This window comes from Dysidea avara, chromosome 10 (genome assembly GCF_963678975.1).
Source record: "Dysidea avara chromosome 10, odDysAvar1.4, whole genome shotgun sequence".
NCBI classification, from domain to species: Eukaryota; Metazoa; Porifera; class Demospongiae; order Dictyoceratida; family Dysideidae; genus Dysidea; species Dysidea avara.
This window is the reverse complement of record NC_089281.1, coordinates 16,170,428-16,196,259: the sequence shown is the minus strand read 5'-3', so window position 1 is coordinate 16,196,259 and position 25,832 is coordinate 16,170,428. Positions and strand designations below refer to the sequence as shown.

At 36.2% G+C, this 25,832-nt stretch overlaps 3 protein-coding genes across 3 annotated transcripts; all 3 read left to right on the top strand.

Moving 5' to 3' along the window:
* Positions 1 to 579: 579 nt before the first annotated feature.
* Positions 580 to 6,226, top strand: LOC136269157 (N-acetylglucosamine-6-sulfatase-like). The gene is made up of 9 exons (XM_066064639.1): positions 580 to 718; positions 787 to 869; positions 4,289 to 4,453; positions 4,502 to 4,530; positions 4,577 to 4,687; positions 4,728 to 5,087; positions 5,153 to 5,813; positions 5,935 to 5,997; positions 6,051 to 6,226. Exons 3-6 carry the CDS (start codon positions 4,300 to 4,302, stop codon positions 4,830 to 4,832), a joined length of 399 nt encoding a protein of 132 aa, XP_065920711.1. The 5' UTR covers positions 580 to 718; positions 787 to 869; positions 4,289 to 4,299; the 3' UTR covers positions 4,833 to 5,087; positions 5,153 to 5,813; positions 5,935 to 5,997; positions 6,051 to 6,226.
* Positions 6,227 to 7,719: 1,493 nt separating this feature from the next.
* On the top strand, positions 7,720 to 16,584 carry LOC136268780 (N-acetylglucosamine-6-sulfatase-like). Its single transcript, XM_066064241.1, has 14 exons — positions 7,720 to 7,823; positions 10,038 to 10,173; positions 12,656 to 12,810; positions 12,895 to 12,991; positions 13,078 to 13,361; positions 14,470 to 14,634; positions 14,686 to 14,714; positions 14,784 to 14,894; positions 14,947 to 15,039; positions 15,092 to 15,194; positions 15,244 to 15,324; positions 15,378 to 15,436; positions 16,306 to 16,368; positions 16,419 to 16,584. Exons 1-14 carry the CDS (start codon positions 7,739 to 7,741, stop codon positions 16,464 to 16,466), a joined length of 1,509 nt encoding a protein of 502 aa, XP_065920313.1. The 5' UTR covers positions 7,720 to 7,738; the 3' UTR covers positions 16,467 to 16,584.
* A 443-nt stretch (positions 16,585 to 17,027) lies between these two features.
* LOC136268480 (N-acetylglucosamine-6-sulfatase-like) lies at positions 17,028 to 22,387 on the top strand. Its single transcript, XM_066063836.1, has 14 exons — positions 17,028 to 17,130; positions 17,753 to 17,888; positions 18,576 to 18,730; positions 19,065 to 19,161; positions 19,313 to 19,596; positions 20,205 to 20,369; positions 20,426 to 20,454; positions 20,517 to 20,627; positions 20,673 to 20,765; positions 20,815 to 20,917; positions 20,971 to 21,051; positions 21,105 to 21,163; positions 22,049 to 22,111; positions 22,165 to 22,387. Exons 1-14 carry the CDS (start codon positions 17,061 to 17,063, stop codon positions 22,210 to 22,212), a joined length of 1,494 nt encoding a protein of 497 aa, XP_065919908.1. The 5' UTR covers positions 17,028 to 17,060; the 3' UTR covers positions 22,213 to 22,387.
* The last annotated feature ends 3,445 nt before the right edge of the window (positions 22,388 to 25,832 follow it).

Genomic DNA, 25,832 nt, shown 5'->3' with positions numbered 1-25,832 from the left:
AGGAGCAGTGTAACAAGCTTATAAATAAGGAGATATGGTTGGTGAGGGTAGCTATTGTCATTGTCAGCATGTAATGACCTTTTTTTTTTTTTGGTCTTCAACTTACAACTTGGGTGAAGTTGTGATTCAGAATAGAAACCTCCTTGCTCCTGGGGCCCCACTTTAACTCTTTGCCCTGGGCAGCCCTGACCATCAGTTGATGCTGCACTTAATTCCACTTAGTCATTGAATGTTGTGTCTTCTTTACCTCTTAGTGTATGATTCTCACTGATGATCAAGACATCAAATTGAATTCACTTGATGTCCAAACTAAGGTGAAATCATTGATGAAGGACTTTTCTTTGGCAATGCTTTTGTGACCACCCCGGTTTGCTGTCCTTCAAGGTTATTATGTATGACCACTCCATATAATTGTCCTGTTCACTCCTGTCCTTTATCAACTGTTTTCTAAATTGATTAGTGCTGCATGTCACTTAAGGAGCCACCACATGCAGCCCTGTAGCTAACTTTGTGTCTGGATTTCAGTCATGGTCCCTGTCCATTTTAAAGTCTATCGGTTGCCCACCCCACCATCCCCACTCTCCACCCATTTGTGAACTCTAATGATACTGGTACCAAAGAGATATTATCAGTGGAAGCAGAAACAAGTACTGATATTATCCATGTAAAGAAGTTTGCTACATGGCACAGACATTATTTTGCTTAATCACGGAACACTGTAAGTTTCATAAACTAACCTGCAGAACTAATTCACAGTGCTTTTGTTTCATTGTAACACTAATGTAGTGAAGGTTAATGGCTGTCAAGACATCGAAATAGCTCAGAGTGCTCCTTTCCAAATATCCGCCATTCAATTCGCCATAGAAAAAGTAAGTGATTTTCAACCTTAAAATGTCAATGACAAACTTAAATTTGTTCTGATTTCCTTCTGCTATAGCTCATCTTAATCACTATTCACTTTTCTTTTCTCTATCTATCATGTGTCGCGGGTTATTAAGACTTTTATTGCATTCCCCCAAAATGCCAATACAAAATGTATGGGGAAATTTGTTACACCTGGTCAGTTTAGGCCATTTCGACACACCAAAATTTCCATGAATTGGATTTCTTTTGGCATCATTGTACTCACAGAGCATTTCTCTACATGTATCAAATTCAGAAAGTTACTAAACAGACTCGAGGTAGGCGGTACACAACAATTAATTTAATTTTTAATGGCTTTTCAATCGAAATGTATCATCATATACATGTGCTCACTATATACCTTTGACAAGTTATAATGGCTTGAATCCGTTCATCTTGAAACTACTGAAGTAGGATTTGGATACTTCTGGTTGCTAATAAAGATCTCTAATAAAGAACTTTATTACAGTGGTAACATTTCACATCTTAAATGGCCGATACCATGTGATTATATGTAGTGCTATATGCAAAATGAAGAGCAAAAAGTGCGAACAAGAGGCAAATATAGTACAAGACAAAGCTGAGTGTTATATTTGTCTTGAGACCATTCTTTGAATGTCATATTCCTTGTACGTGAGCAAGGCAATGATTTTAGAGAGTTACCTTCAACAAAATGTGCTAAACAATTTGAAACTCATGGAGTAGTATTGAATTCACAACACTAGTTAAAGCACCACTGTAAGTGCAATATGGGAAAATAGTATGAGGGCATGGGCAAGAGACTAATACAACATGGAGCAAAGCCGAGTGCTGTATATGGCTCAAGACCATGCCAGAGTGCTAGTTTTCATATTGCACAAGCATGGCAGTGCTTAAGCTGGTTTAAAGTACTTCCATTTGGAGCGTTCATTTTGCAGACTTGAACCGTGTTGGTTTTCCGCCATAAGACAATCGGTAAGTGTCTATATAGTACTGGTTTGTCCATAAAACAAACAAATAACATCATATACTGGCTACTTCTGGTGAATTAAAATGTTATGCACATGATCAACAGTGCTGTATTTTCCTTTCAGTGCTGTATGGAAATAATAGCACTATTATATTTTTTGTTTCACACAAGTGCAGTAATAACAGGAGCTAAGCTCCTGGTGATAATTAATTTTATTAGCAATTTTTTGGTTTGGCTAGTACCTATAACTACTGTTTGCTACATACAATTATTATGCATATATGTTCAGCTGCCACTGATTTTTTATGACTAGGGACCCGCCAATTATGCTCATAATTGTACCTATTATGCTATGCTACACTGCTCAAAACTTTACCTATTATGCTTAAACATATGCTCAATACTTACCCATTATGCTCAAATTATGCCCAATTATTTATGCTTCAGTTCCCATGCTCTAGTAATAATTTCAAATTTATGGATAAATAATAAGTGGCTGAAGCACAAACTTACTTGTCAAAATGTATATCGATCTTTTTGTGATAGCTATTTTGATAAGCAAGAATTCATACTATTACACAAATATTCTACCTATTATGCTAGCATTATGCTCAATGCTTTCAGACACCTATTATGCTCATAATTATGCCAGCATAATCGGCGGGTCCCTATTTATGACCTACAGGTCATCAATCCTGACTGGTAAATTCAATAGGCTAGCAGTCAGACACATCTTTGGATTTGTGCAACAGAAAAAATCAGCTCACTGTTGAACACGGCATTAGTCCACTGCACCGGCTTTTAATAATTCCATGCATACACTTCAGTGATGTTTGCAGAATATAACCTCCTTGCTGTCTGCCAAAATATTTGTTCCTCACACACTGCACAAAATTCTTCAAATTTTAATTCAGCTGGCCATGGCTCTTTCCTGTTATCAGTGTCTTCCTGCTTGCTTTGTACACTGATTTATGACTTGAAAAGCCGGCCCATACTGTTTTCTAAAGTCAAAATAAGCAAAACAGCTCACATAAAGTTCCCTTCTTGATATATCGATAGATTAACCATGGATGAACATCACTGATACAGCTCATCCTACAATTAATACTTTGTACACTCATAATCATCAAACATATGAGAATCATCCTGATTATGGTTACGATGCTCCATCATGGCATCAGATGAATGAAAAGAAAACTGTGGGGTACTATATGAGTATGGCTGGGTACAAGACTGGACTATTTGGTAAATGGATTCTACTTAATTATTATTACATGAAGTAGTCGTGTCATGCGGCCAAAGGAAGTCAGTACATTGGGGTATACAACCAGAGACACACAAAAAAGCATGATCTTCAAGCATTCATACCTCAGTAATGGTTGAACAGAAATAGCCTATTTATCTGTGAAACATCCCTTGGGGTGGGATTGAGCTTAATCAGTCCAACCATCTTTGAGATACATGCCTTCAAAGGTTTTCTTTGTATTTTTCTTCATCGTTAATTTTCTTTTTGCACCACTTATAAAATTTGTCATAACTCATTGGATTCCTTTCAGAATTTGGAGAGTGTAAAGGCAATATTGAGTACATTTTTCTTCCAATTTTTGTACAGCTTGGTAAAAACTGTGCAAAGTTACGAGAAACTTTCAGAAATTTATTTTTGTCATGCTGTGCAGATACGAAGGTTGACCATCATAGTGCAGGCCATTTATGATCTAAAAGTACTGAGAGTATTAGCTAAGGAGATATAAAGCAAAACAAAACAAGTGCAATCAAGATATTCTAATAGAACAGTCACTAAGAAGTAAAACCATTGCATGAGGTGTCGACAGGGGCGGAGGAAGTAGTTGATATGAGGGGGGGCTGGGCTGACCCAGACATATGGAAAAGATCTACATTGTCTCTGGTTTGGTAAAGTGAGACCAAAAAAAAAAAGGTCACAACTAGCTGACAATAGCTGCCCACCTCACCAGCTATGTATGCATTTATAGCTGATAAACTATCGCTACACACTACTCTGAGACTGTGACTGCTTTATTAGAGTGACTGCTCTATTAGAGTATCTCGATCTTTATATATAGCGGTTTTCAGCCCCACTCCAAGAAGGATAATTTCGGCATGATATCATTCTGAGGGGGGGGGGGGGGGGGGGGGCTTCAGGCCCCTAGCCACCCCTTTCCGCCGCCTATGTAATATTGAAATACTTCAAGTACCCATAAGATATTACTTCTCATGCTGAAATGGCTACCCAAACTCACTTGCTGCCACACTCTGGTCAGTTCATATGTTTCCTTTGCCACTAATAGATATTTTGGGTTGTTGTTGAGTTATGTTGTTAGGTACTTTATACGTAGTATGTCAGTCATTAGTTCATTTACATACATACTCCATGCAAGCTACTGCGTTGTATTGACTGAATGCTGTAATAATGTATAGGTACTCCACCAATGGATGACAACACTAAGATGAAGGTTGACAAACTCTACCAGGACAGGCTGGAAACTTTATTATCAGTTCATGATCTTGTTGGTGAAGTTGTTACAACACTACAGACTGCTGGGGTTCCTAATAACACTTACATTTTCTACAATAGTGATCATGGTATGGACAGCTAGCTAGTGAATGGTATTTTCATGATACTTCCTGTAGGTTATCATCTTGGACAATTCAATCAACAAGTGAATTTTGTCACAGCTATTGTACAATTTGTACTATCATATCTAGGGAGAGAAACGTCAACCCTATGAAGAAAATATTAGAGTTCTCTTAATTGTGAGAGGACCAGGGATCAACCCAGGCAAGAAAACTGATCGTATAGCACTCAACATTGACATTGTGAGTGTATAACAGTCATGACTTGCTAGAATAATTACAGACTCCAACATTTCTTGATCTTGCTGGATTCAAACTACCAGAAGACATTGATGGAATGTTCCTCAAGCCAGTTCTGTTAAATACTACTAACACGGTAATCGTATAAGTCAATGTGTATATTAGTGATGTTTTCTTGTTATGTGGTGGCGTGATGATTTTATGGTGGAGTACTACGGTGCAGGGGCAGGAAGTGGGTGTATGGGTGAAATCCATCCACCACCTGGACAACGATTATTTTTACACGGTAAGTTTAGTGTTACAATTTTTATCAGCATTGCAGATTGTCATAACAACACATTTATTGCTGTGAGGACCATCAACAAGAAACATAACAATGTTTATGTTGGGTTTTACAGCACTGGTCAGTAAATTGTCACTTGTTTGCATAGTATGAGTTGTTGTTATTATTACATACATGTGTTTCAGATGCTGCACCAATTGCTGTGGAGAACACTTACTTTCATGAGTATTATGATCTAAACACAATGAGCATGTCTTGTTAAACTACAAGGGCCCGCGTACATATAGGCACTAGTCCATTGGAGCATGGTGGAGTATTGATCAATGTGTAATATTAATAATGTATTTGTTTTTGTAGAACTGGACCAGCTGTTGTGTTTAAATTAAGACAGGCAATACACTTTGAACCAGTCTGTTAGGAAATGTAACTGCTTTTTTTTTTATCCTGAAGGCTTGATTTTAGTGGTGGGTTGTATCATGGCGAACTTCATCTTGCTTTAAAAATACCATACAAACATTTTTGGATCGATCCACTAATTTTACAGGGTAGTTTGTATGTAGATTTTAAATACTTTTAGACCAGCCAATATTGTGTTGTAATTATCAATGTACTTAGTGATACTTTCGAAGCATATAGGTATCAGAAAAACAAGGGCCTGGATGATCCAATTAGTGCATGCCATTTGATTGGGACCATCTTGTGTTTAAAAGCATGATGTGTGCATATGCATAGGATATCCCTTTTGTTGACTTGCAAGACTCATCCAAGGGACTCTTAGCCTGTCTGGTCTACACCACATGGTCAAGAACAAAAGGACTGTCATTGTAGCCACAACACCAAAGGATGGTGTGTAACCGTGTATTACCAGGTCTCCCATGGGTAGCTAACATCCATGGACCTACATACTGGCATGCATGTGCACACACACAAATACACATCTCTTTGAAATATGCCCGTACTTCCCAAGGATTACTGGGAGTTAAAGAATACCTACAATTCTGCTGATGATGCAATGATCAAACAGTTAAAGGTAAGTATAATCAATGGTGTATATATTAGTACATAGTTCATAATCATTCACAGGAAAGAACCTACAAGTTCTACCACTGTCAAGGACAAAGTTGTCACTGATTGCACAATTGGATTGTTGACAAAATGTTGTATTGCATTTTAACTGAAATTTGACTTGTCCATAATGACTTTAATGATTTGCATTGTATTGTGTTTTGTCCACCACTTTGTTTGACATTTCAAAAATATACCGGTATACTGGTATGCAATAATATACTGATTCTGTGCATAGCTACTTTATTACGCCTATGATGTAATGTCATACAATCACCATTGCCAATGAAAGTCTTGACAAGTTACAAAGTAAAGACCACTATACTTTAGGGCACTGCATAAACATTGCAATATGGCTTGAGTTCAAAACTGAGTTTTAGGAATGCAACCTCCAGAAACTGTAAGATATATATTTAATTCCATTAGTCTACAGTAAAATGATGCTAATAAGCAACAACACTAAAAGATAAAACCATGACCAGCAATAATCTACATTGCAGCTGCTTCTCAAAAAATTTTCACCGGGGAAGGTGCATGGTTGGGAATTTCTGTACAGTAAAGAATACTGTACATTAAGTGATTGTCACTAAGAAATTCCACTCAGTTCTCCCTTGACCCCCTTGGGACCAAGACATGTTCAGATAATCAAAAAATTTAGACAATCAAAGCCCATTTATTTATACACAAAACCCTGTTCTGATAGAACACACATCTCAGATGAAATACTCTAATAGAGCAGTCACTTCTACTGTTCAGATAGCCAAGTGTTTGGATAATAGAGGTTTGGATAATAGAGGGAGCACTGTATTTGCCACATGCAGTATACACTATTGACTTATCTTTTACAGTGTGATATATATACTTAGATACTGTGATTATTGTAAAGCATCTCCTTTGTGATTAAGGTGACAGCATACTTCTGTTGTTTATGTTGATGTTATATGCACTTTTAAAATACAAGTATAGAAGGGATATAGCAATCATATTTTGTTTTAAAGCCATTTAACATTGGCTATATGAAGCTTACAGCCCCTAGACACTGTAGCTCTGTTAACTTTAATAGTTGCTTAAACGGTGACAAACATATCATATACACATCAGCATACACACTGTTATTTTAATGATAAATGTTCTAATATTAAAGTACAACTGATTGTTAATAAATAATCTATTAATTTTAAGTAGCCTTTTAAGTTATGTATATACCTCTGAAACATAATTCTCGTTTATTCCTAGAAGAGACTGAGATCAGCTCTTCAGTGCCTATATGTGCTTATAAAGATGCAATTACACAAACAACTTATTATGGTTACAAATTCCTTGTAGCTACTGCTTTACTTTTGTAACTGTATCACTTACAATTGAGCATAGGAAGCTGATTAAATAACAACAACAACAACAACAACAACAACAACAACAACAACAATATAGCAACGACAACAAAAGCAACAATAATAACAATAAAAGTAACAACAACAACAATAACAACATGCAAGTGATGCAACAACAGATGTAGTGACTATAGATTAGTCACACGGTAGCTATAGATGCATGTGTGTTTTACCAACTCATCATTGACGATTTACTCAATTTTGTCATCTTCAACTTAATTAGCTGCTAGCTACTAATCATTTTAGTTACCGTGGCTTGATTCAATACTGGCCATTGTAACCGGGTCATGTGATCGATCGAATAGCGGTAGCTAAATGGGTGTGGCCATCATGTGGATCACTGGTGTTGTTTACTTATTCATACTAGTCAACGTTGTTTACAGCTCCAAGCCAAATATCGGTGAGTGTACTAAACAAATAAACTTGACAATTTGCATTATAGGAAAGGTTAGCGCGTACGAACATAAACACAATGTTTTCTTACGCGCATGCGTACAGTTATGACTAGTATGTTGATGGCTTCTGCGATCTCGTTGCTAATATTGTTAAAAATTACAGTCGTAAAAGTTTTCCTATTAGTTATGGTGCATCGTGATTATATAGTGAATGTGACATCTGTTTCAGGGGCGGATCTAGCATATAGCTCAAGCAGGGGGTCTAGACAGCCCCTAGCTACATAGGTATTTTACATGTTACAGAAAATTTTTATGTAAATATTTACAAATATCAAAATCATAGTGACAAATACTTTATAACTTGCAATTGATCAAGAGCAATAAGTCTTAATTTGTAAAAAAAATGTAGCAGGCTAGCTACATAGATAGTCTAAGTGTGCCCTTGGGTTGGCGCTGAAGAAAGTGTTCATTTTTGATGGAAGATTCTTAAGTGTTGCATACAGTGACTGTTCTATTAGAATATTTGACTGATTGCTCTCATTAGAGTATCTCAATTTTGTGTATAAGCCTGCATCAAATATGCCAGCATAATAAAAAGTACAATTCCAGCATAATTCCCTAGTATATTAGGTGGATCATTTAGCTTTTCATGAACATAGATCGATATTCCCTAATAGAGCAGTCAGTGAAACTGCAATAGGGCACTCAAATGCACATTGCCTTAGATTTATTTATTTAATTTATTTATTAGGCTTTACAGCACAAGAGCTGAAGCTCTGTAGGACACCTGGTCCTATACAGCCTGTTTAAAGTTGTTACAGAAAGTATGTTTGAAAAGGTGGATAAAGGAGAAAAAATTCATGACTGGACCTGGGCAGCCTCGAACCTGCAGCCATCTGATTAATGCTCAAACTCTTACAGCCAGGTGGTCAGGATGTTTTCTCCTTGTCAATTTCATATATAAAAGTACCCATGTGGACAATAGTTTATTTAATAAGGCTTTACAGCACAAATACTGAAGGTCTGTAGGACACCTGGTCCTACAGCCTGTTAAGTTGTTACAGAAAATAAGTTTGAAAAGATTGATATACTCTCTAATATAACAGTCACTTTGTAGTGAAATACTCTAATGGAGCATTCACTGATTGCAATGTTCCAAGATAAAAAAATGTTGCTAACCTAGGAGCATAATGCAGGCATAGTGGGAATACCAAAGAGCATAATGGGTGAAAATTTAGGGAATTTCCTGAAAGAATTTTGAGCAAAATTTTTAGCGTATTTGACTCAGGTGTATTTGTGTATAGATTTTTTTTGAAAGGAGGGAAGCCTGTACCCCCTCTGGATCTGCCACTGTATTCCGTTAATGCTATCCCACTAGGGACCAGTTTGTTGTGTGTCAGTAAGATGCTGAAGATCTTTCCCATACAGCAAGGTCTAAAGAACTGATCCTATAGCTGCATGTAAGCATAATTGAACACATTTGAGGTATGCATTTGCTCACAATTAAATGAAATTTCAGGCATTGCACAAATTAGTATAATTTTAATTTGTACAGTATAAGATTTTATGATAAATTCAGGAAGGAACTAATATAAGTAGTGTGTATCACCGATGCTTAAACTAATACAGTAACAAAAGGCTTTTGTCATGAGTTGTGTCTGCACCTAGTTTGCAATTAGACTGATATACAGGTTAAAGTATTATATATACTTTATTCTTTTCTGTGAATGCTATCTCACTAGAGAAGGCTTAAATAAAGCCTGTCACATGAATACAGGGAGTCAGAAATATGTAACAAAAACATGAAAACTGCAGAAACAATCCTAGTCTCGTGCCCAGACCCCACCCACTAGGGTCTGGTGACTTACGCCCGCCACCATATTGTTTATACATTTGTATCTATGACTCCAGTCGGGGCCCATCTTTGTCGTTCTAGCCTATCAAATGGCATTGTAGCTGAATTAAAGCATCTGATTGGTCAGAAAGGAAAAATGGCGTAGGGCCCAATACTCCTGCGTTTGTCACCAGACCCTACTCAACGAAGTGGGTGCATGGGGTCTGGGAACAAGACTAAAATAATCCCAGCCCCAGTGGTGACTTGATCACCAGGAACATGCAGCCTAGTATTTAAGTAGCTGACTGCAAACTTTGCTACTGCTTTTATAGCCATAACAGGATAGTAAAATTGTTTTGTGATTGTGTTTGTCTCCACCTCTTAGTTTACATTCTCACTGATGATCAAGATATCAAATTGAACTCACTTGATGTCCAACCTAAGGTGAAGTCAATGCTCATTGATGAAGGACTTTTCTTTGACAATGCTTTTGTGACCACTCCAGTTTGCTGTCCTTCAAGGTATATACTGTTGTACATTCATCACTTGGTCAAAGGTGTCACAAAATCTATACTCCACAAAAATACAAATGCATGCATAGACAGTTTGATATCCAAAGTCCAAAGCCATAATGCACCTTTCTGTAGCTGGTTATTTGTTCCTTGTTGTTATAGTTTTTTAAAGGTCTCTTTTTCTTGCATAGCTAGCTAATTCCCCATGGGAAACACAGTACAGGCTTGGCAACCCTCGTGTGCCTAAGTAGAATAGCAAAACTATCAGTGCAGTATTTCTGGTTTTAAAGTTTACTGTAAATCACTTTTTTTTCAAATTCTGAAATGTTATGAATATGCATGGCCTTGATCTAAAGATAATGACATTTGTTACAATGTTGTGTATTTCGCATGTTCACGGGGTGTATATATACCAGGGTTGAAACCAAGTTGGGTCATTAGGTCATGACATTTTGTCTGGTTTGCCAGATTACACATTACATTGGGCTATAATGTCTTGCAAGGCAATTAGCAGATGATCATTTTGGTATTAACTATACAGACCACTCATTGGAGCAAACCTTACAGCCATCAAGACAAATGCTACAAATTGTCCAATTGGAGCCAGAGTACTGATGAGAGTGCCCAGAGTGTTACTGTTTAGTTACATTTGTCATTTGCTCTGTGTTTATAAGACAAAACACTTTATAGTCCATGAAATGAAAGTTTTAGCACATGCCTTGAGTCTGATTACTATTCAGGTCGGTGTGTCAGTGACGTGACCCTGGTATATATACACTGTGACAACTTAGGTACTCAAATATAAGAGTCGGAGTGAAATGACATAACCAGTGAGGCATGGCTGTGTGTGCATGTGCATATTATTCAGGTTGGGTCCCATATGTATTTTGTTGGCTTCGATTTTGCTATCATAGTTGTAATAGTATTGTATTACAGAGTTTATTTAATTACTGTTGTATTGCTCTAATAGCAACTTTTTTTGAGGATTTCTAATAGAACACACATAGAATGTTCTAGATTTTTCATTGGTAGATCTATGAAATTATGAATTTTTACTGTTGAGTAGATTTTTAGCTAGAATGATTTTTAAAAGTAGAAATTAAGTGAGGTGATCAGCCATGATAGCAGTGGCTCAGTGGTAAAGGATTTGGGTGCTCAGTATGAGATCCCTAGTTTGAATACTGGTAAGTTTTTTTCTTGACATTTTTCATGTTCGTCTTAAATCCACAGTGACTGTTCTATTAAAGTATTTTGACCCCATTATTTACAATTGTTTGGTTTTTGCCTTGTAATTTTATAGCTGTCAGTATGATTTCTTTTTTAAACCATGAAAGGTTTGAGCTATGATGGTTAACCTATACGCTACTGAGCTTTAAAGTTATTCCAATAAGCTGTTTACCTGTAGGTGTGACGAGTCAACCTTTTTTAACACAAATCATCATCCATAGCTCTATGGCCATTAATCAGATTTGACCAAACTTGGCAAATGATTATGTTGCAATACATTCTTTAAGTGTACCAAAGCACAAGAAAATCAATCTGCATGTTTGCATTTTATAATAAAGAATAATCTAAGCCCCTCCCCTCCCCCACCCCAAGCCCCCTAAATAAAAATAACAAAAACAAAAAATAGCCGAATTTTGAAGGCTTATATTTCATGGTTGCATTAGGCAATCTTGGTGTGTGGGGTGCTGAAGGTGGAGGGGAATTTGTAGTATAAAAATTATTCCTTTTTGAGAAGGGAGTACAGAACTACATATGCGTGAAAATCGTGCTTTGTTTCTTCCTGTAACTCACAGTGTGGCATGCAGGCTTTCTTGGCTGCACGAACAATACTGTGTGTCTTGATATTAGTGTGCTTGAAGGTGCTGGATAACCAATTTAAAACTTAAATTAGTTTCTGAATGGTTTTTCTAAGAAATAAAGATAATTTGAGTGGTTTTGACACTAAAAGTTTTAGCATTTAGTGAAAAGCTTCACCAAATACCAGTTAAAAATTGGTCAAAGCTCTTTTTACAAAAGGAGTTCAACAGAATCTTGGAATATCTTCTAATCTACGATGAAGTATATCTCCTTAAGATGCTTCAAAACAGATTATTCCAGGCTAGTATATTCTGAAGGAGATGAAAGGAAGAGAGTGTGGGAGTAGTTTTGCAATATTGCTTTGAAGCATTGACTGTTTAATTAGAGAATTTTAACTATTGTGGTGGTTTGAAGTCTACTGTTAGAAGAAGTTGCACCCACTTAACAATTAAAATCTTTTATTTTATACTTGTGAAATGGTTTTTCATCAGCAAAGCCTATAGTATAATAAAAAAATTTATTGTGTTCTTTTTGTATTTCAAAATCTAGTAACTGACCCATTGTTTCAGGCAAAAATCCAAGTAACAACTCTTCAAATGTGTATGGACTAACATGCTAGTTGGTTAGGCCATTACTTATAGTTACTGTAATTATATTCAGCAGCAACTGATTGTGTGTGATGTAATAGGTCATCAATCCTGACTGGTAAATACACTCATAATCACCAAACATATGAGAACAAGCCTGAACGTGGTTGTAATGCTCCATCATGGCGTCAACTAAATGAGAAGAAAACTGTGGGGTACTATATGAGTATGGCTGGGTACAAGACTGGACTATTCGGTAAGTGCTTGCCACCTATATAATCATATAGTATGTATTACATTACATGCAATGCAACATGTTTGTATCTGTGTATGCCAACAGGAAAGTACCTCAACAACTATGCTCTACCTGACTCAGGAGTTAATGTGACTCACATACCACCAGGATGGTCCAAATGGTTTGGACTGGTTGGGAATAGGTATACTTTTTGTTGTTTTCCAAACTTGTGATGTGTGACTCTTTTTGATAAGTGTACAAATATTCTCATTCTTGTATACATGATAGTCGATTCTATGATTATTCTGTGTCTAATGATGGCAAGAGGGAGAATCATGGTGATGATTATGAGAAAGATTACTTTACTGATGTTATCAAACGAGAGGCAGTTCAGTTCATTAAGGACTCAACACAAGAGAACAAGCCATTCTTTATGTACATTGGAACACCTGCACCTCACCGACCAGCCACTCCTGCTCCACAATATAACCACACATTTGATAATCATCCTGCTCCCAAGACACCATCATACAACTACAATAGTACTGATAAACACTGGATCATATCTAAAGGTGAGCACATTCTTCTCACAGATTACACCATGTGATTAGAAAGTGCACATGGCCTCCATCTAAATTAGTCTCATTCTCCAGTTCCTATTCTGCTGAATGGTGCTCATATTTCTGAGTGGTTACATGTTCTGTCACATGTGGGCAAAATGTATGGAATTTGTGTAGGACTGGTACAGGAAAGTGGTGTACCCCATCATTTTGTTGCTCTAGAACAGTCTATCAGCCAAACTATGTACTATGGCACAATTTACGTGAAGGATGAGAACATAGTTGGTCTGCTTTCTAATTATATAATAAAAAGATCATCTTGTTGTTCACACATTCTCAAAACAGCTAGGCCTGCCAGTAAATAAGTATTGCTTTCTCAAAAACCCTTTAAACACAATAGTAAAGGTGAATACACAACTGGCTTTGTAAATTAGCATACCAATGATGTAGGCTTATAGTATGCTAGTAGTTAGTGCCTCATGACAGGAAATGTATGGCACATGAAATTTGTTCTGGTACCATTCTATCCTTTGATGCAGTATGTGGCTATACGCTGGTGCACCAGTCACAATTATGTAGGAATTAGAATTCTAGTAGTGGTCATATAAAAAAGTAATGAAACTATAGAAAAGTCGCCTACACGGTCACCTGCAGCTATATGGTGGACATTAATCCCTACTTCAGTCAAGGCTATACTTCATAAGTTAGGGATTAAGCACTATATATATAGCTGCAGGTGTAGGCAACTTCCTTTCTTACATTACACTTTTGGTTGGCCCCTATACTAAAATTCAAAATCCCTGATTTCCTTTGCTTACTTTTTGTAACATACATGTAATCATGGCTGGTGAACCCGTGCATACTGGATTAAAACTCCTCTGCATAGCTGCTGGAGTAAGTGAAAGAGAAGTCACAATTGCAGCCTATGCAAAAATTTATAGGTGTGCCCTAGCTAGCTGCTTGTTTGTAATATCATTAGTAGAGCAAATGGTAATGCATATTGTTGTCTTGATGTTTGGTATTCACGTAATAATGATTAATACATATATTATATCAGCTATTAATTACATTCTGCAAAATATTCATGTTTTACAACTGAATACTGTTATGCCATGTACAGGAACTCCACCAATGAGTGATACTACTAAGATGATAGTTGACACACTCTACCAGGACAGGCTGGAAACTTTATTATCAGTTGATGATCTTGTTGGTGAAGTTGTTGCAACACTACAGACTGCTGGGGTTCTTGATAACACTTACATTTTCTACAATAGTGATCATGGTATGTATATAGGTATGCAATGTATCCTTTTTGTCATGGTACTTTCTTTAGGTTATCATCTTGGACAATTCAATCAACAAGTAATTAATTAATTAATTAGCTTCTGTAACATTTGGTGTAGCATAATGTTTATTGGTTGTTTCTTTTAGGGAGAGAAACGTCAACCCTATGATGAAGATATTAGAGTTCCTTTAATTGTGAGAGGACCAGGGATCAACTCAGGCAAGAAAACGAATCGTATTGCACTCAATATTGATATTGTGAGCTAAGAGTTATATAAAATACAGTATATTATTATAATTATTGTGAAAGACTCCAACTTTTCTTGATCTTGCTGGATTCACAGTACCAGAAGACATGGACGGGGTGTCCCTGAAGCCAGTTCTGTTTAATACTACCAACATGGTAACTTATATGAGTCATTGTGTGTGCTAGGGATATTATTTTTGTAATGCAGTGGCGTGATGATTTTATGGTGGAGTACTACGGTGCAGGGAATACACCAAGTGGTTGCACAGGTGAAATCCACCCACCACATGGACAACAAGTATTCTTACATGGTATATTCCTAGTGATAGTGCCATAATAATTATTCATGTGTTGTTCCAGATTGTCATAACAACACATTTATTGCTGTGAGGACCATTAGCGATAAGTATAACAACATTTACGCTGAGTTTTACAGCACCGGTATTATAAAACTATTTATTTAACCACACATTAGGGCATTACGTGTGTTTTAGATGCTGCACCAATTGCTGTAGGGAACACTTACTTTCAAGAATATTATGATCTAAACACAGTGAGTACATCTTATTAAAGTACTTTGCTTGTATCACAAATAGGCACTTGCCCATTGGAGAGAGATGCATAGACTATTGATACTTGTGTAAATTAAATGCTGAACATTAAAAGGCTCCTGTTTTGTAGGGTCTGGGAAGGCTGAGGATATATGAGATAAAAAATTGAGATATTAAAACACCAAAAATTTATATACAGGGAATAGACTTTAAGCATGAAAAGTCTGTTAGAAAAATGTGACTGCTTTGTTAGAGATTTTCTCAATCCTAAAGGCTGTTTCTCTTATTCATTTTTATTCATTCTCAAACATCGTGGGATCATAGTGGCTTAATTAAATTTAGGCTTTTATAATATGAACATCTTTATTAATAACCAATAGTGTACTAATTTGCAGTAAAATATGCATAATATTATGAACATCTTACCAGCAGGTACGTAGTTCAGGATTAATAATGCTAATAAACTACTATAACTGTGACAGTTATTAAGCTTAAAATCAGTCTAACAAACTCTGTTTTAAAATACTTGAGTGTGCTTATGGTAGAAATTGATCCTAAAGGTAAATTGCCTCTGTTTATACAGAAGGTGTGCATTTAGATGTGGTTAACAAACAATCAGGAGAGTGCATAGGTTCTGCAGGGGCCTAGGTGATGATGATCTGTTAGGGGAACCACCATCTAGAATTACATGATGTGTATCCACTTGTTGACTTACAAGACCAACCCTTGGCCTCCACCACATGGACAGGAACAAGGGAGGCCTCGGTAGCCACAACATGCATGGGACTCGAGGCACACATGCACCAAGCACATGTGCAACACAACACGCATACACACATGCACTTATGTCTGAAGCATGCTACTTTCCTAGGATTACTGGGAGTTGAAGAACACTTACAATTCTGCTGACAATGCCATGATCCAGCAGTTAAAGGTAAATATAATAATAGCATATATACACACGTAGTACATAATTGTCAACAGGAAAGAGCCAACAAGCTCTATCACTGTCAAGGACAAAGCTGTCACTGATTGTGTAATTGGATTACGTTACATTATACTTAACTGAAGTTTGACTTGTCATATGACTTTGACTTGTATTAATGTGCATAATGGTTACTTACTATAATGCTTGCAGCTATTAAACATATATATTGTACTAGATTAAGGTACATCTAGCTACATTATGATGCAGTTACCAATAAAAGGAAAGGTCGAGTGACAAGGAATAAGCTGATGTCATGCACCGATATAAAACAATGAAACCTGTGTATTAAGGACACGACCTGATTACCAGTATCTAGGTGAAGTGTCTTTAATTTCCAGGTCAATTTACATGCTAAGGGATACCATAACCAAACATTCTGATTATGCAGGTCACGGTGTCCTCATTTATATCAAGTGCATGTCCTAGCTGATTAATAGGCTCTCTTTTATTGATTTTAGCAACGTAGCTAATTCATTCCATTATAAGTTAGCTATCTTATACCCGATTTGTCATCTTGGAATTACAATTAAATTGTTAGTATGCATAATTATGGCTTAAAATTCAGGCAGTCAACTGAATTCATTCACATGACTTGGGTCATGTGAACGATTAGCGGTACGTGGGTGTGGTCATCAATCATGTGGATTACTGGTGTTGTCTGCGTGTCCATACTATTCAACGTTGTTTACAGCTCCAAGCCGAACATTGGTGAGAGTACTAACTTACGTAAACTAGAAAACTTTCAATAGGGGAGTGTTTGCTCGCACGTACAGTACACAACAGGCCTCATATGCGTTGTGCGCATGCGCCACAGGTGTGTCGACATTTACACTTTTGAAGGCTAATCAATCTTTTATTTGTTTATCTGACGCATAGGGACCTGTAAGACGGCTACTGATACCCCATCGGATTTGCCCTTCAGAAGAACGCATGCAGGTGTATATAATTTATTGTTTTAGTGGTCCAACAAGATTTAATACTGCTTGCAAGTATTGTGTATAGGCATGCATGTTTTTAAAAATATTATCTGGCACCTTAAACAACTCATGATCAATGCTTCATCAATAGCACACAGTGCACGCATGCTGCATGCTCACAACCATTCTTCACTTGGATTGTCACAACGTTTTGTTAAATTGTGTGCAAATAAATGACTTAAATGTGTGCATATTCCTAGCTTAAATTCAAGTCATGCACTTGCACACTTTTAAGCACAGATACAATTAGATTGATATAGCTACAGGTTTTGAGTAGCTAAATGGCTAGGTATATAGCTTCAGAGATATGGATAGATGTATGTTTTGTCATTTTGTTTGTCTCCGCCTCTTAGTGTACATTCTCACTGATGATCAAGATATCAAATTGAATTCACTTGATGTCCAACCTAAGGTGAAGTCAATGCTCATTGATGAAGGACTTTTCTTTGACAATGCTTTTGTGACTACTCCAGTTTGCTGTCCTTCAAGGTACGTGGTCACCACTTGGTTAAAGGTGTCATAAAAAGTAACACCACAAGAAATACTATCGTATGCATAGACAGTTTGCCAGATAGCAAAAGTTGCAAGCATGCCTTACCACCAGTTATTTATCTTTCGTTGTAGTCTTTTAAAGTTCTGATTTCATATGGCCAACACCTTATATGGATAGAATGCACATGCTTTTAGTACAACTGTCATTCATGAAATGCTGTTTAAAGGTTTACGCAAATTATCTTCAAGTAGAGGCAAAACATGCAGTGCTGGTAACCTTGAATTACTAAAAATATTTGAAAAGTGCTTTCTGCTATTAACAACACCATGCTAGTTTCAAAAATTCTAGGCATCACCATACAGGTAATTTTCCAAAATTTGATCACAAATTGTAACATGATTAAGTGCAGACTGTGCATGTAGCAGTATACAAATCGTGCAAATGTGCATATGTACTTCTGTGTGTGTGTGTGCGTGCGTGCGTGCGTGCGTGCATGTGTGCGTGCATGCGTGTGTGAGTACGTGCATGCGTGCGTGTGTGTGACATATTTGTGTTTGTGTGTGTATGTATATGTGTGTATTATATGTTTGTAACAACATCTGCAGCCATACTCAGATGCTATGATATGATCTCCTATCATCATCATGATGTGTGCATAAAGTTTGTTGCTTTTGTTATAACAGGTCATCAATCCTGACTGGTAAATACACTCACAATCATCACACTTATGAGAATGGGGTAAAACGTGGTTGTAATGCAGCGTCATGGCGTCAGCTAAATGAGAAGAAAACTGTGGGATACTATATGAGTATGGCTGGGTACAAGACTGGATTGTTTGGTAGGTAACTGTTATTGCCGGTGTTTTAGGGATAGACCTATAGGTTCTTTACTCCATGCACACATCACTTAGCTTTTAGCTTATTTTCAGTAATTTGTGCAATTGAAACAGTTACAGTGAACTAAGACATTGAGCATGCCTTAATATTGCAGTAATACATTGCATCCAGTTTATTTCTTCATACTTTATATAATCTTCTAGGTAATTGTGTAGCAATCTTTTTGTATTAAGTGAAGTATGTATTAATGTTCTGTTGTAGTGTACATTAATAGATACATGTCATTGTATTGTCATTGTATTAGCCATGCTCCATGCTGCATTTTGTCAATAATAGGAAAGTACCTCAACAACTATGCACTACCACAATCAGGAATGAATGTGAATCACATACCACCAGGATGGTCCAAATGGTTTGGATTAGTTGGAAACAGGTATAGTGTTGCTGTATTAATGCAACTAAGACTATAGTGAGTGTTTTCATGTCTGATTTTTGAGGGTTTATGAAATTGTATACTTAAAAAATGATCATAGCCAGTAGCCATTATCATAATTATGTGACATGTGTGTGCTTATACACAATAGCAAATTCTACCACTATTCTGTATCCAATGATGGTGTGGAGGAGAAACATGGTAATGATTATGAGAAAGATTATTTCACTGATGTTATCAAACGAGAGGCAGTTCAGTTCATTAAAAACTCAACACAAGAGAACAAGCCATTCTTTGTGTACATTGGTACACCTGCACCTCACCGACCAGCCACCCCTGCTCCACAATATAACCAAACATTTGATAATCATCCTGCTCCTAGGACACCATCATACAACTACAATAGTACTGACAAACACTGGATCATATCTAAGGGTGAGAATTTTGTATATAAGCAAATAAATAACTATACCCATTTCATAATGGCAATTAAAAGTGGAAAAGATAAACATTTTACAGATTATGACTTACACAGCCTGTTGCCGACACTGTTGTCAATTGTTTTCAAACTGCATGTTGTGAAGATGAACATAGTTGTACAAATTAGGACACAAATGCATTTGTGAGCCAGGAATTTTGGTGACCGGTTTCCAAATTTTCTGCTTTTGTGGACACTTAAATTAGGGGGCGTGTTCCCTCAAAAAAATTTGAAACTTACATATTTGAGATTATTTGTAACAATCTTCACCATAAAAGTCTTTAAAGTTGACATTTTAATTGATATAAGCTGTATGCTTGCTCAGTTCTGTTGGCATAATATCAGGAGCAGGCTAAAGAGTTATATGGATGCCATTTGGGGTCTGAGGTAATGGCTCAGCAGTAAATTTAAAAAAATACAAGTGTGACTGGTCTATTAGACTATTTTGATATAAACTTTGCAAAATCAATTTCAATTCATGAAAGTCCCAGATCCATCCCTGACCAGCACAGATTAGCTGTTGCTTTACAAGTGGTTTCTTGTAGCTACATTGCATCTTATGTAGGTACTCCACCTATGAGCGATGCCACTAAGATGATTGTTGACACACTCTACCAGGACAGGCTAGAAACTTTATTATCAGTTGATGATCTTGTTGGTGAAGTTGTTACAACACTACAGACTGCTGGGGTTCTTGATAACACTTACATTTTCTACAATAGTGATCATGGTATGTACAATTTTACTTGTAGTGTACAAACTTTTCATATTGAATTTGATTGTTAGGATATCATCTTGGACAGTTTAATCAACAAGTAAGTAAAGTATATAATTAAAATTTAACTAACTGATATAATGGTATAATTGTTATTATCAGGGAGAGAAACGTCAACCCTATGATGAAGATATTAGAGTTCCCTTAATTGTAAGAGGACCAGGGATCAACTCAGGCAAGAAAACTGATCGTATAGCACTCAACATTGATATTGTGAGCTAAGAGTTATAAAATACAGTATATTGATATACACTACAGACTCCAACATTTCTTGATCTTGCTGGATTTAAAGTACCGGAAGACATTGATGGAGTGTCCCTTAAGCCAGTTCTTTTAAACACTACTGACTTGGTAATCTGATATATGGTCTTGTACTCAATGTTGTAACTTTATTATGCAGTGGCGTGATGATTTCATGATTGAGTACTATGGCGAAGGAAGTTCACCAAGTGGTTGTATGGGTGTAATCCACCCACCACCTGGGCAACAAGTGTTTTTGCATGGTAAACTTCTAGTGATAGTCGTGATACAATTGTAACTTGTATGATTGTTTCAGACTGCCATAACAACACATTTATTGCTGTGAGGACCATCAATGAGAAATACAACAACATTTATTCTGAGTTTTACAGCACTGGTACATAAAATATTCACTTAAATGTGATATTGTAATAATAAATACATTTTCAGATGATGCACCAATTGCTGTAGGGAACACTTACTTTCAAGAGTATTATGACTTGAAAACAGTAAGTAGCTATAGCTATGTGTATTTGTTTATTAACTTTTGTACCTTAAGTTAGAAGTTTAATAACATTCTCCCTGAACATGATAACTAAGTAACATTTTTACCATAGCATGTAAAAATCCCTAGAGAGTTAATTAGTTTATAGCTACAGAAAATATTATATGCAATATTAAGCCAAAATATGTATTTTTGGGCTATATGACTGGTTTTGTCAGACTTGGTCACATTTGTCTAACAAATTATACTGTGATATGTGTATATGTAGCACTTATGTATGGATACTGCAAAGAAGATTTGCATGTAAATAGTTGCATGTGTATGTACAAACAGTCGTATGCATACTGACATAATACAAATATATGTTCACACACACACACACACACACACACACACACACACACACACACACACACACACACACACACACACACACACACACACACACACACACACACACACACACACACACATACACACACGCATACACACACACACACACACACACACACACACACACACACACACACACACACACATACACATACACACACACACACACACACACACACACACAAAGTTATTACACGTGTAGATGCATACCCAAACATAATTCCACAATCCAATGCCCAATGGCAATCATTGCAGCATCTTATTGACATTTTCATTTGTATTACTCCTTACTTTAGAAGGATCACCATATTAGGTACATAATAGGAAGTAAAATTTTGCATCATGTATAAATGTAACATAGTTTGTCCTACAATATATATATATATAGTTGATGTATAGGCATGTATGACATGAAGTCAATGCACACGTGTATATACGGGGAACTCATTGCAAACATGTATACATGTTTGTTCATATGTTAGTGCTATTTCTCCAGGATTACTGGGAGTTGAAGAACACTTACAATTCTGCTGATGTTGAAATGATCAAGCAGCTAAAGGTGTGTAAGTGAAATAAACAACTTGTGGTATAAATAATTTAAATTTGTTACAGGAAAGAGCAAACAAGCTCTACCACTGTCAGGGACAAAGCTGTCACTGATTATTCAAATGGAATACAGTAAAACTGTTCTTTAAACTGTTGTACATTGTTGTCTAGTTGTTTATCTATGTATAATTTGAAACTTTTAGGACCAGTAACTGCTTGTGTGTAATATTTGGATAGTGCAGACAATATGCACTACTTATCTTTTCCTTACTTAAATCTGTTTCGTTGTTCCAAGAGTTACCATTTCTCCATTTATCCACATAGCTATCTATATAGGATACAAACACACATACACAAACTATTATATGTATATCACTAATTTTGTGATCCAATTTTAGTATGTACATGTTGAGCTGAGCCCTGAGAACACAGTTAAAAAAGAAAAGGAATTTTTTAAAAGAGAAATAACATTTCAATCAACTAAGATGATCAATGTAAAAGTTCCAAGTACAAATAGTGTGGTTCGGCTCCATCACAAGGTTTGTAAAGAGTTTAACAGACTATGTGCTTTTGTGAGTTCCTCTTAGGTAATGTGTATGTCTGTTGAAAACTTTAAGTGGTCGCAAATAATGTGTCAAACATTTAAATGAAAAGATTTTGAACATTTTAGTGGGTCAATTGCAAGCAGTACTAAAATGAACCAAATTTAATAACTATAGTGCAATTCCATCTATGAATTATTAAATGGTTTTGAGGGCTCAGCTCAACATGTACAATGGTATTGGGGATCTGACTGGTCTGATGTAATGTCTGGAGTCCCACAGGGATCAGTTTTAGGTATAATTTTTTTAAATCATGTATATTAACGATTTATCCAGTGTTCTATCAAACCCTTGTTTACTTTTTGCTGATGGCATCAAAGTGTACAGTCACGTTAAGAATGATAATGATATTACAATATTATTATTGATAATTTAGCAAAATGGTCACAGATGCCATTTAACATCTCATAATGTAAGTTACTGCATTTGGGATATTCTAATATTTATTCTATGGGTGACAAATGTATTGAACAAACTATGTAGTGAAGAAAAGGATTTGGGTGTTGTAACTGACAATCAACTCAAGTTTCATATATTATAGCCATGTATCTACGATAACAAGCAAAACTAGCTGAGACTCCTTAGGCTCATAGAAAAGTCATTCATTTATTTGAATTTTCAAACACTTCTATTTGTATAATTCTATTGTAAGACCAACCCTTGAGTACGGAAATATTATTTGGGGGCCATTTTATAATTATGATGAGAATTTAGTTGAACAAGTTCAAAGAAAAGCAACCAGGCTGGATACAATGTAACATCTGTTAGTCATCTCTCATATGAGGAAAGGCTCAGGCATCTCAACCTACCATCCCTAAAGTATAAACAATATTGTGGTGATATGATTACAACATACAATATCATACATGGCAACTTACATCTTGATCAGTCCTTATTCTTTACAAGAAGGTGGACAAATTGTGCAATTATATATCTTTAATTTTATCAATTGTTAAGAGCCCTGCTGATAGGTTGTAGAATGCAGACAGTACAGACAAAATGGCAGTTAAATGTATAATATATAATACCCCATGGCCATCCCTTAAAATGTGTACATATAATAGTTTTGAACTCAACATTTAGGCCCCTATTTGGTGATTATTAGTTTCTCATCCACCGCCCGCATCCTTCTTAAGCTACCGCATGGTAAGCCATTATTTACTCTGCGCATGCTCAGAAGAACACGTGATACCAAACTGTTATAATTTTTTGTTGATGAACGCTACACTGCGCTATATATCGCCAGGAGAACTGTTGTTTTCCTTAACAAATTGCTGCAATGCCAGTTGCAACCGTGCTCTATCGACTTCATCAAAGCAGGCTTTCAGTTGACTGTCGAAAAACAGTTGACGATCACGAAAAGTAGAATCAGCTGGTGAAGGAAATGTTTGTAGTAAGAAAGAAAGACAATTTGGACAAGGTCTGTACATCAGTGTGTTAATATTATAAAATAATGGCATAATGGTAATACCCTCCCGCCCGCATCATAATAATTAGAAAGGCTGGATGAGAAACTAATAACCACCGAATAGGAGCCTAACAACAGGTACGTGTGAAGCCATGTAAGGTTGGTATCACATGCCAGTCTCCACTTTTGAAAAGATTATGCTCAACCTTGAACCTTATTTTGCAATTCCGCGCAAGACAACAAACTGCTCACCTTCAAACTATACTTGCATCGATGCAGGGGGATGCCTTGAAGCCAAGGGTGATTGTAATGCTGAATTCTGAGCAGTGTTAGATGGCGATTTACCCGTAGTTTAAAAGGGCCATATTTCCATCGTAACCCAACATCAGTCATCCTCCAATCAAAAAACACATAGCAAAATCGAAATCAGCATATACGGTTTGCCCAGAACCACTTTCTTCGTCCTCATCAGCAGCAGATTCACGCGGAAACACTCGGAAACTTCGGCTATCACAGGTGCCACATTCTTCCAATTAGAATTACGTATGCAATTATTTGTATGCATGGGCTCCCTATGGGGATTTTTATTTCTCAAACTTTGATTTGCTGTATTTCAATAAATACCGCATGGATTTTAATCCAGTAAAGTGCAATACAAAGTACGAAGCATTGGCTACCATTTACTGGAACGGCAGCTTGTGAAACGTTTATTGAAGGTGTATAATTTAAGTAGCAAAAATATGTGTGAAAAATTGGTAGGTTGGAAATCACTACTATTATGCTCAAAATTATGCCAGCATAATCGGCAGGTCCCTTTTGACCATTTCTGTCTTCATCTCCCTGAGGCATTAATTGATGTGTTACAACCTGGTACCAAAGTAAAGGTCATGTTGAACAAAACAACTTGGGTTTTATTTAAAGCTAACAGGCAATTCCATTTTAAAATTATGATCACTTTTATTAGCTGTAAAAGTCTTTGAGTTACCTTCCCTTGTGGTGTAAATTACCCATGAGTAGACAAAATTTATGGGTAATATAAATGATCATAACTTTGGAATGAAATCATCGAATAAATTAAATTGTTTTGTTCAACAAGATCTTTATTTTGGTACCATGCATGTTAATTAAGGCCACTTATTGATAATTTTATGTTTCAGATCATTGTTATATCTCACCGCCTAAGTTTGGTCATTATTAGCTATGAGTTTTCACCATCATTTCATCATTTCAGTGTTTAATGATTGCATAGAAGTTATGAATAGGCTTGTGGGAATTATGCTCAAAATTTTCATCATTATTCTATTCCGAAATTCTTTTAAAACCTTATCATTATGCTTTTTATTATTCCCAAAAATACTCATTATTCCCAAAATTATTCCTAATTTTTGTAACTTTTTCTTCATTTTAGTAATTAAATTGTACAGCAAGACTTTGAAACAGTAAAAAGTACTAAATCCAGCTGTGTCAATTCATCAGAAAAGCTTTTTTGTTAGCAAGATGCTTACTTACCAGTAGTATTAATAATGAATTATTCCGCATTGATCGTTCTATTAGAGTAATTGATCGTTCTATTAGAGTAAGTGACTGTTCTATTAGAGTATCTCGATCTTAATTTATTTTTATGCCGATTATGCTCCAAAACTGCATCAAAATGCTGGAATAATGCTCTATTCTATTACCCCATCATTATTCCCAAAATTATTCAGGCATAATTCCCGCATCCC

Excerpts from the sequence above, each read along its gene's own strand:
- LOC136269157 (XM_066064639.1), top strand. The coding sequence starts at position 4,300 with ATGGATGACAACACTAAGATGAAGGTTGACAAACTCTACCAGGACAGG. Across the intron at positions 4,454-4,501 it reads TTTCTACAATAGTGATCATG|GTTATCATCTTGGACAATTC; the intron begins GTATGGACAGCT and ends TACTTCCTGTAG. Across the intron at positions 4,531-4,576 it reads TTGGACAATTCAATCAACAA|GGAGAGAAACGTCAACCCTA; the intron begins GTGAATTTTGTC and ends TATCATATCTAG.
- LOC136268780 (XM_066064241.1), top strand. The coding sequence starts at position 7,739 with ATGGGTGTGGCCATCATGTGGATCACTGGTGTTGTTTACTTATTCATA. Across the intron at positions 14,635-14,685 it reads TTTCTACAATAGTGATCATG|GTTATCATCTTGGACAATTC; the intron begins GTATGTATATAG and ends TACTTTCTTTAG. Across the intron at positions 16,369-16,418 it reads CCATGATCCAGCAGTTAAAG|GAAAGAGCCAACAAGCTCTA; the intron begins GTAAATATAATA and ends AATTGTCAACAG.
- LOC136268480 (XM_066063836.1), top strand. The coding sequence starts at position 17,061 with ATGTGGATTACTGGTGTTGTCTGCGTGTCCATACTATTCAACGTTGTT. Across the intron at positions 17,889-18,575 it reads CCAGTTTGCTGTCCTTCAAG|GTCATCAATCCTGACTGGTA; the intron begins GTACGTGGTCAC and ends TTGTTATAACAG. Across the intron at positions 18,731-19,064 it reads GTACAAGACTGGATTGTTTG|GAAAGTACCTCAACAACTAT; the intron begins GTAGGTAACTGT and ends TGTCAATAATAG.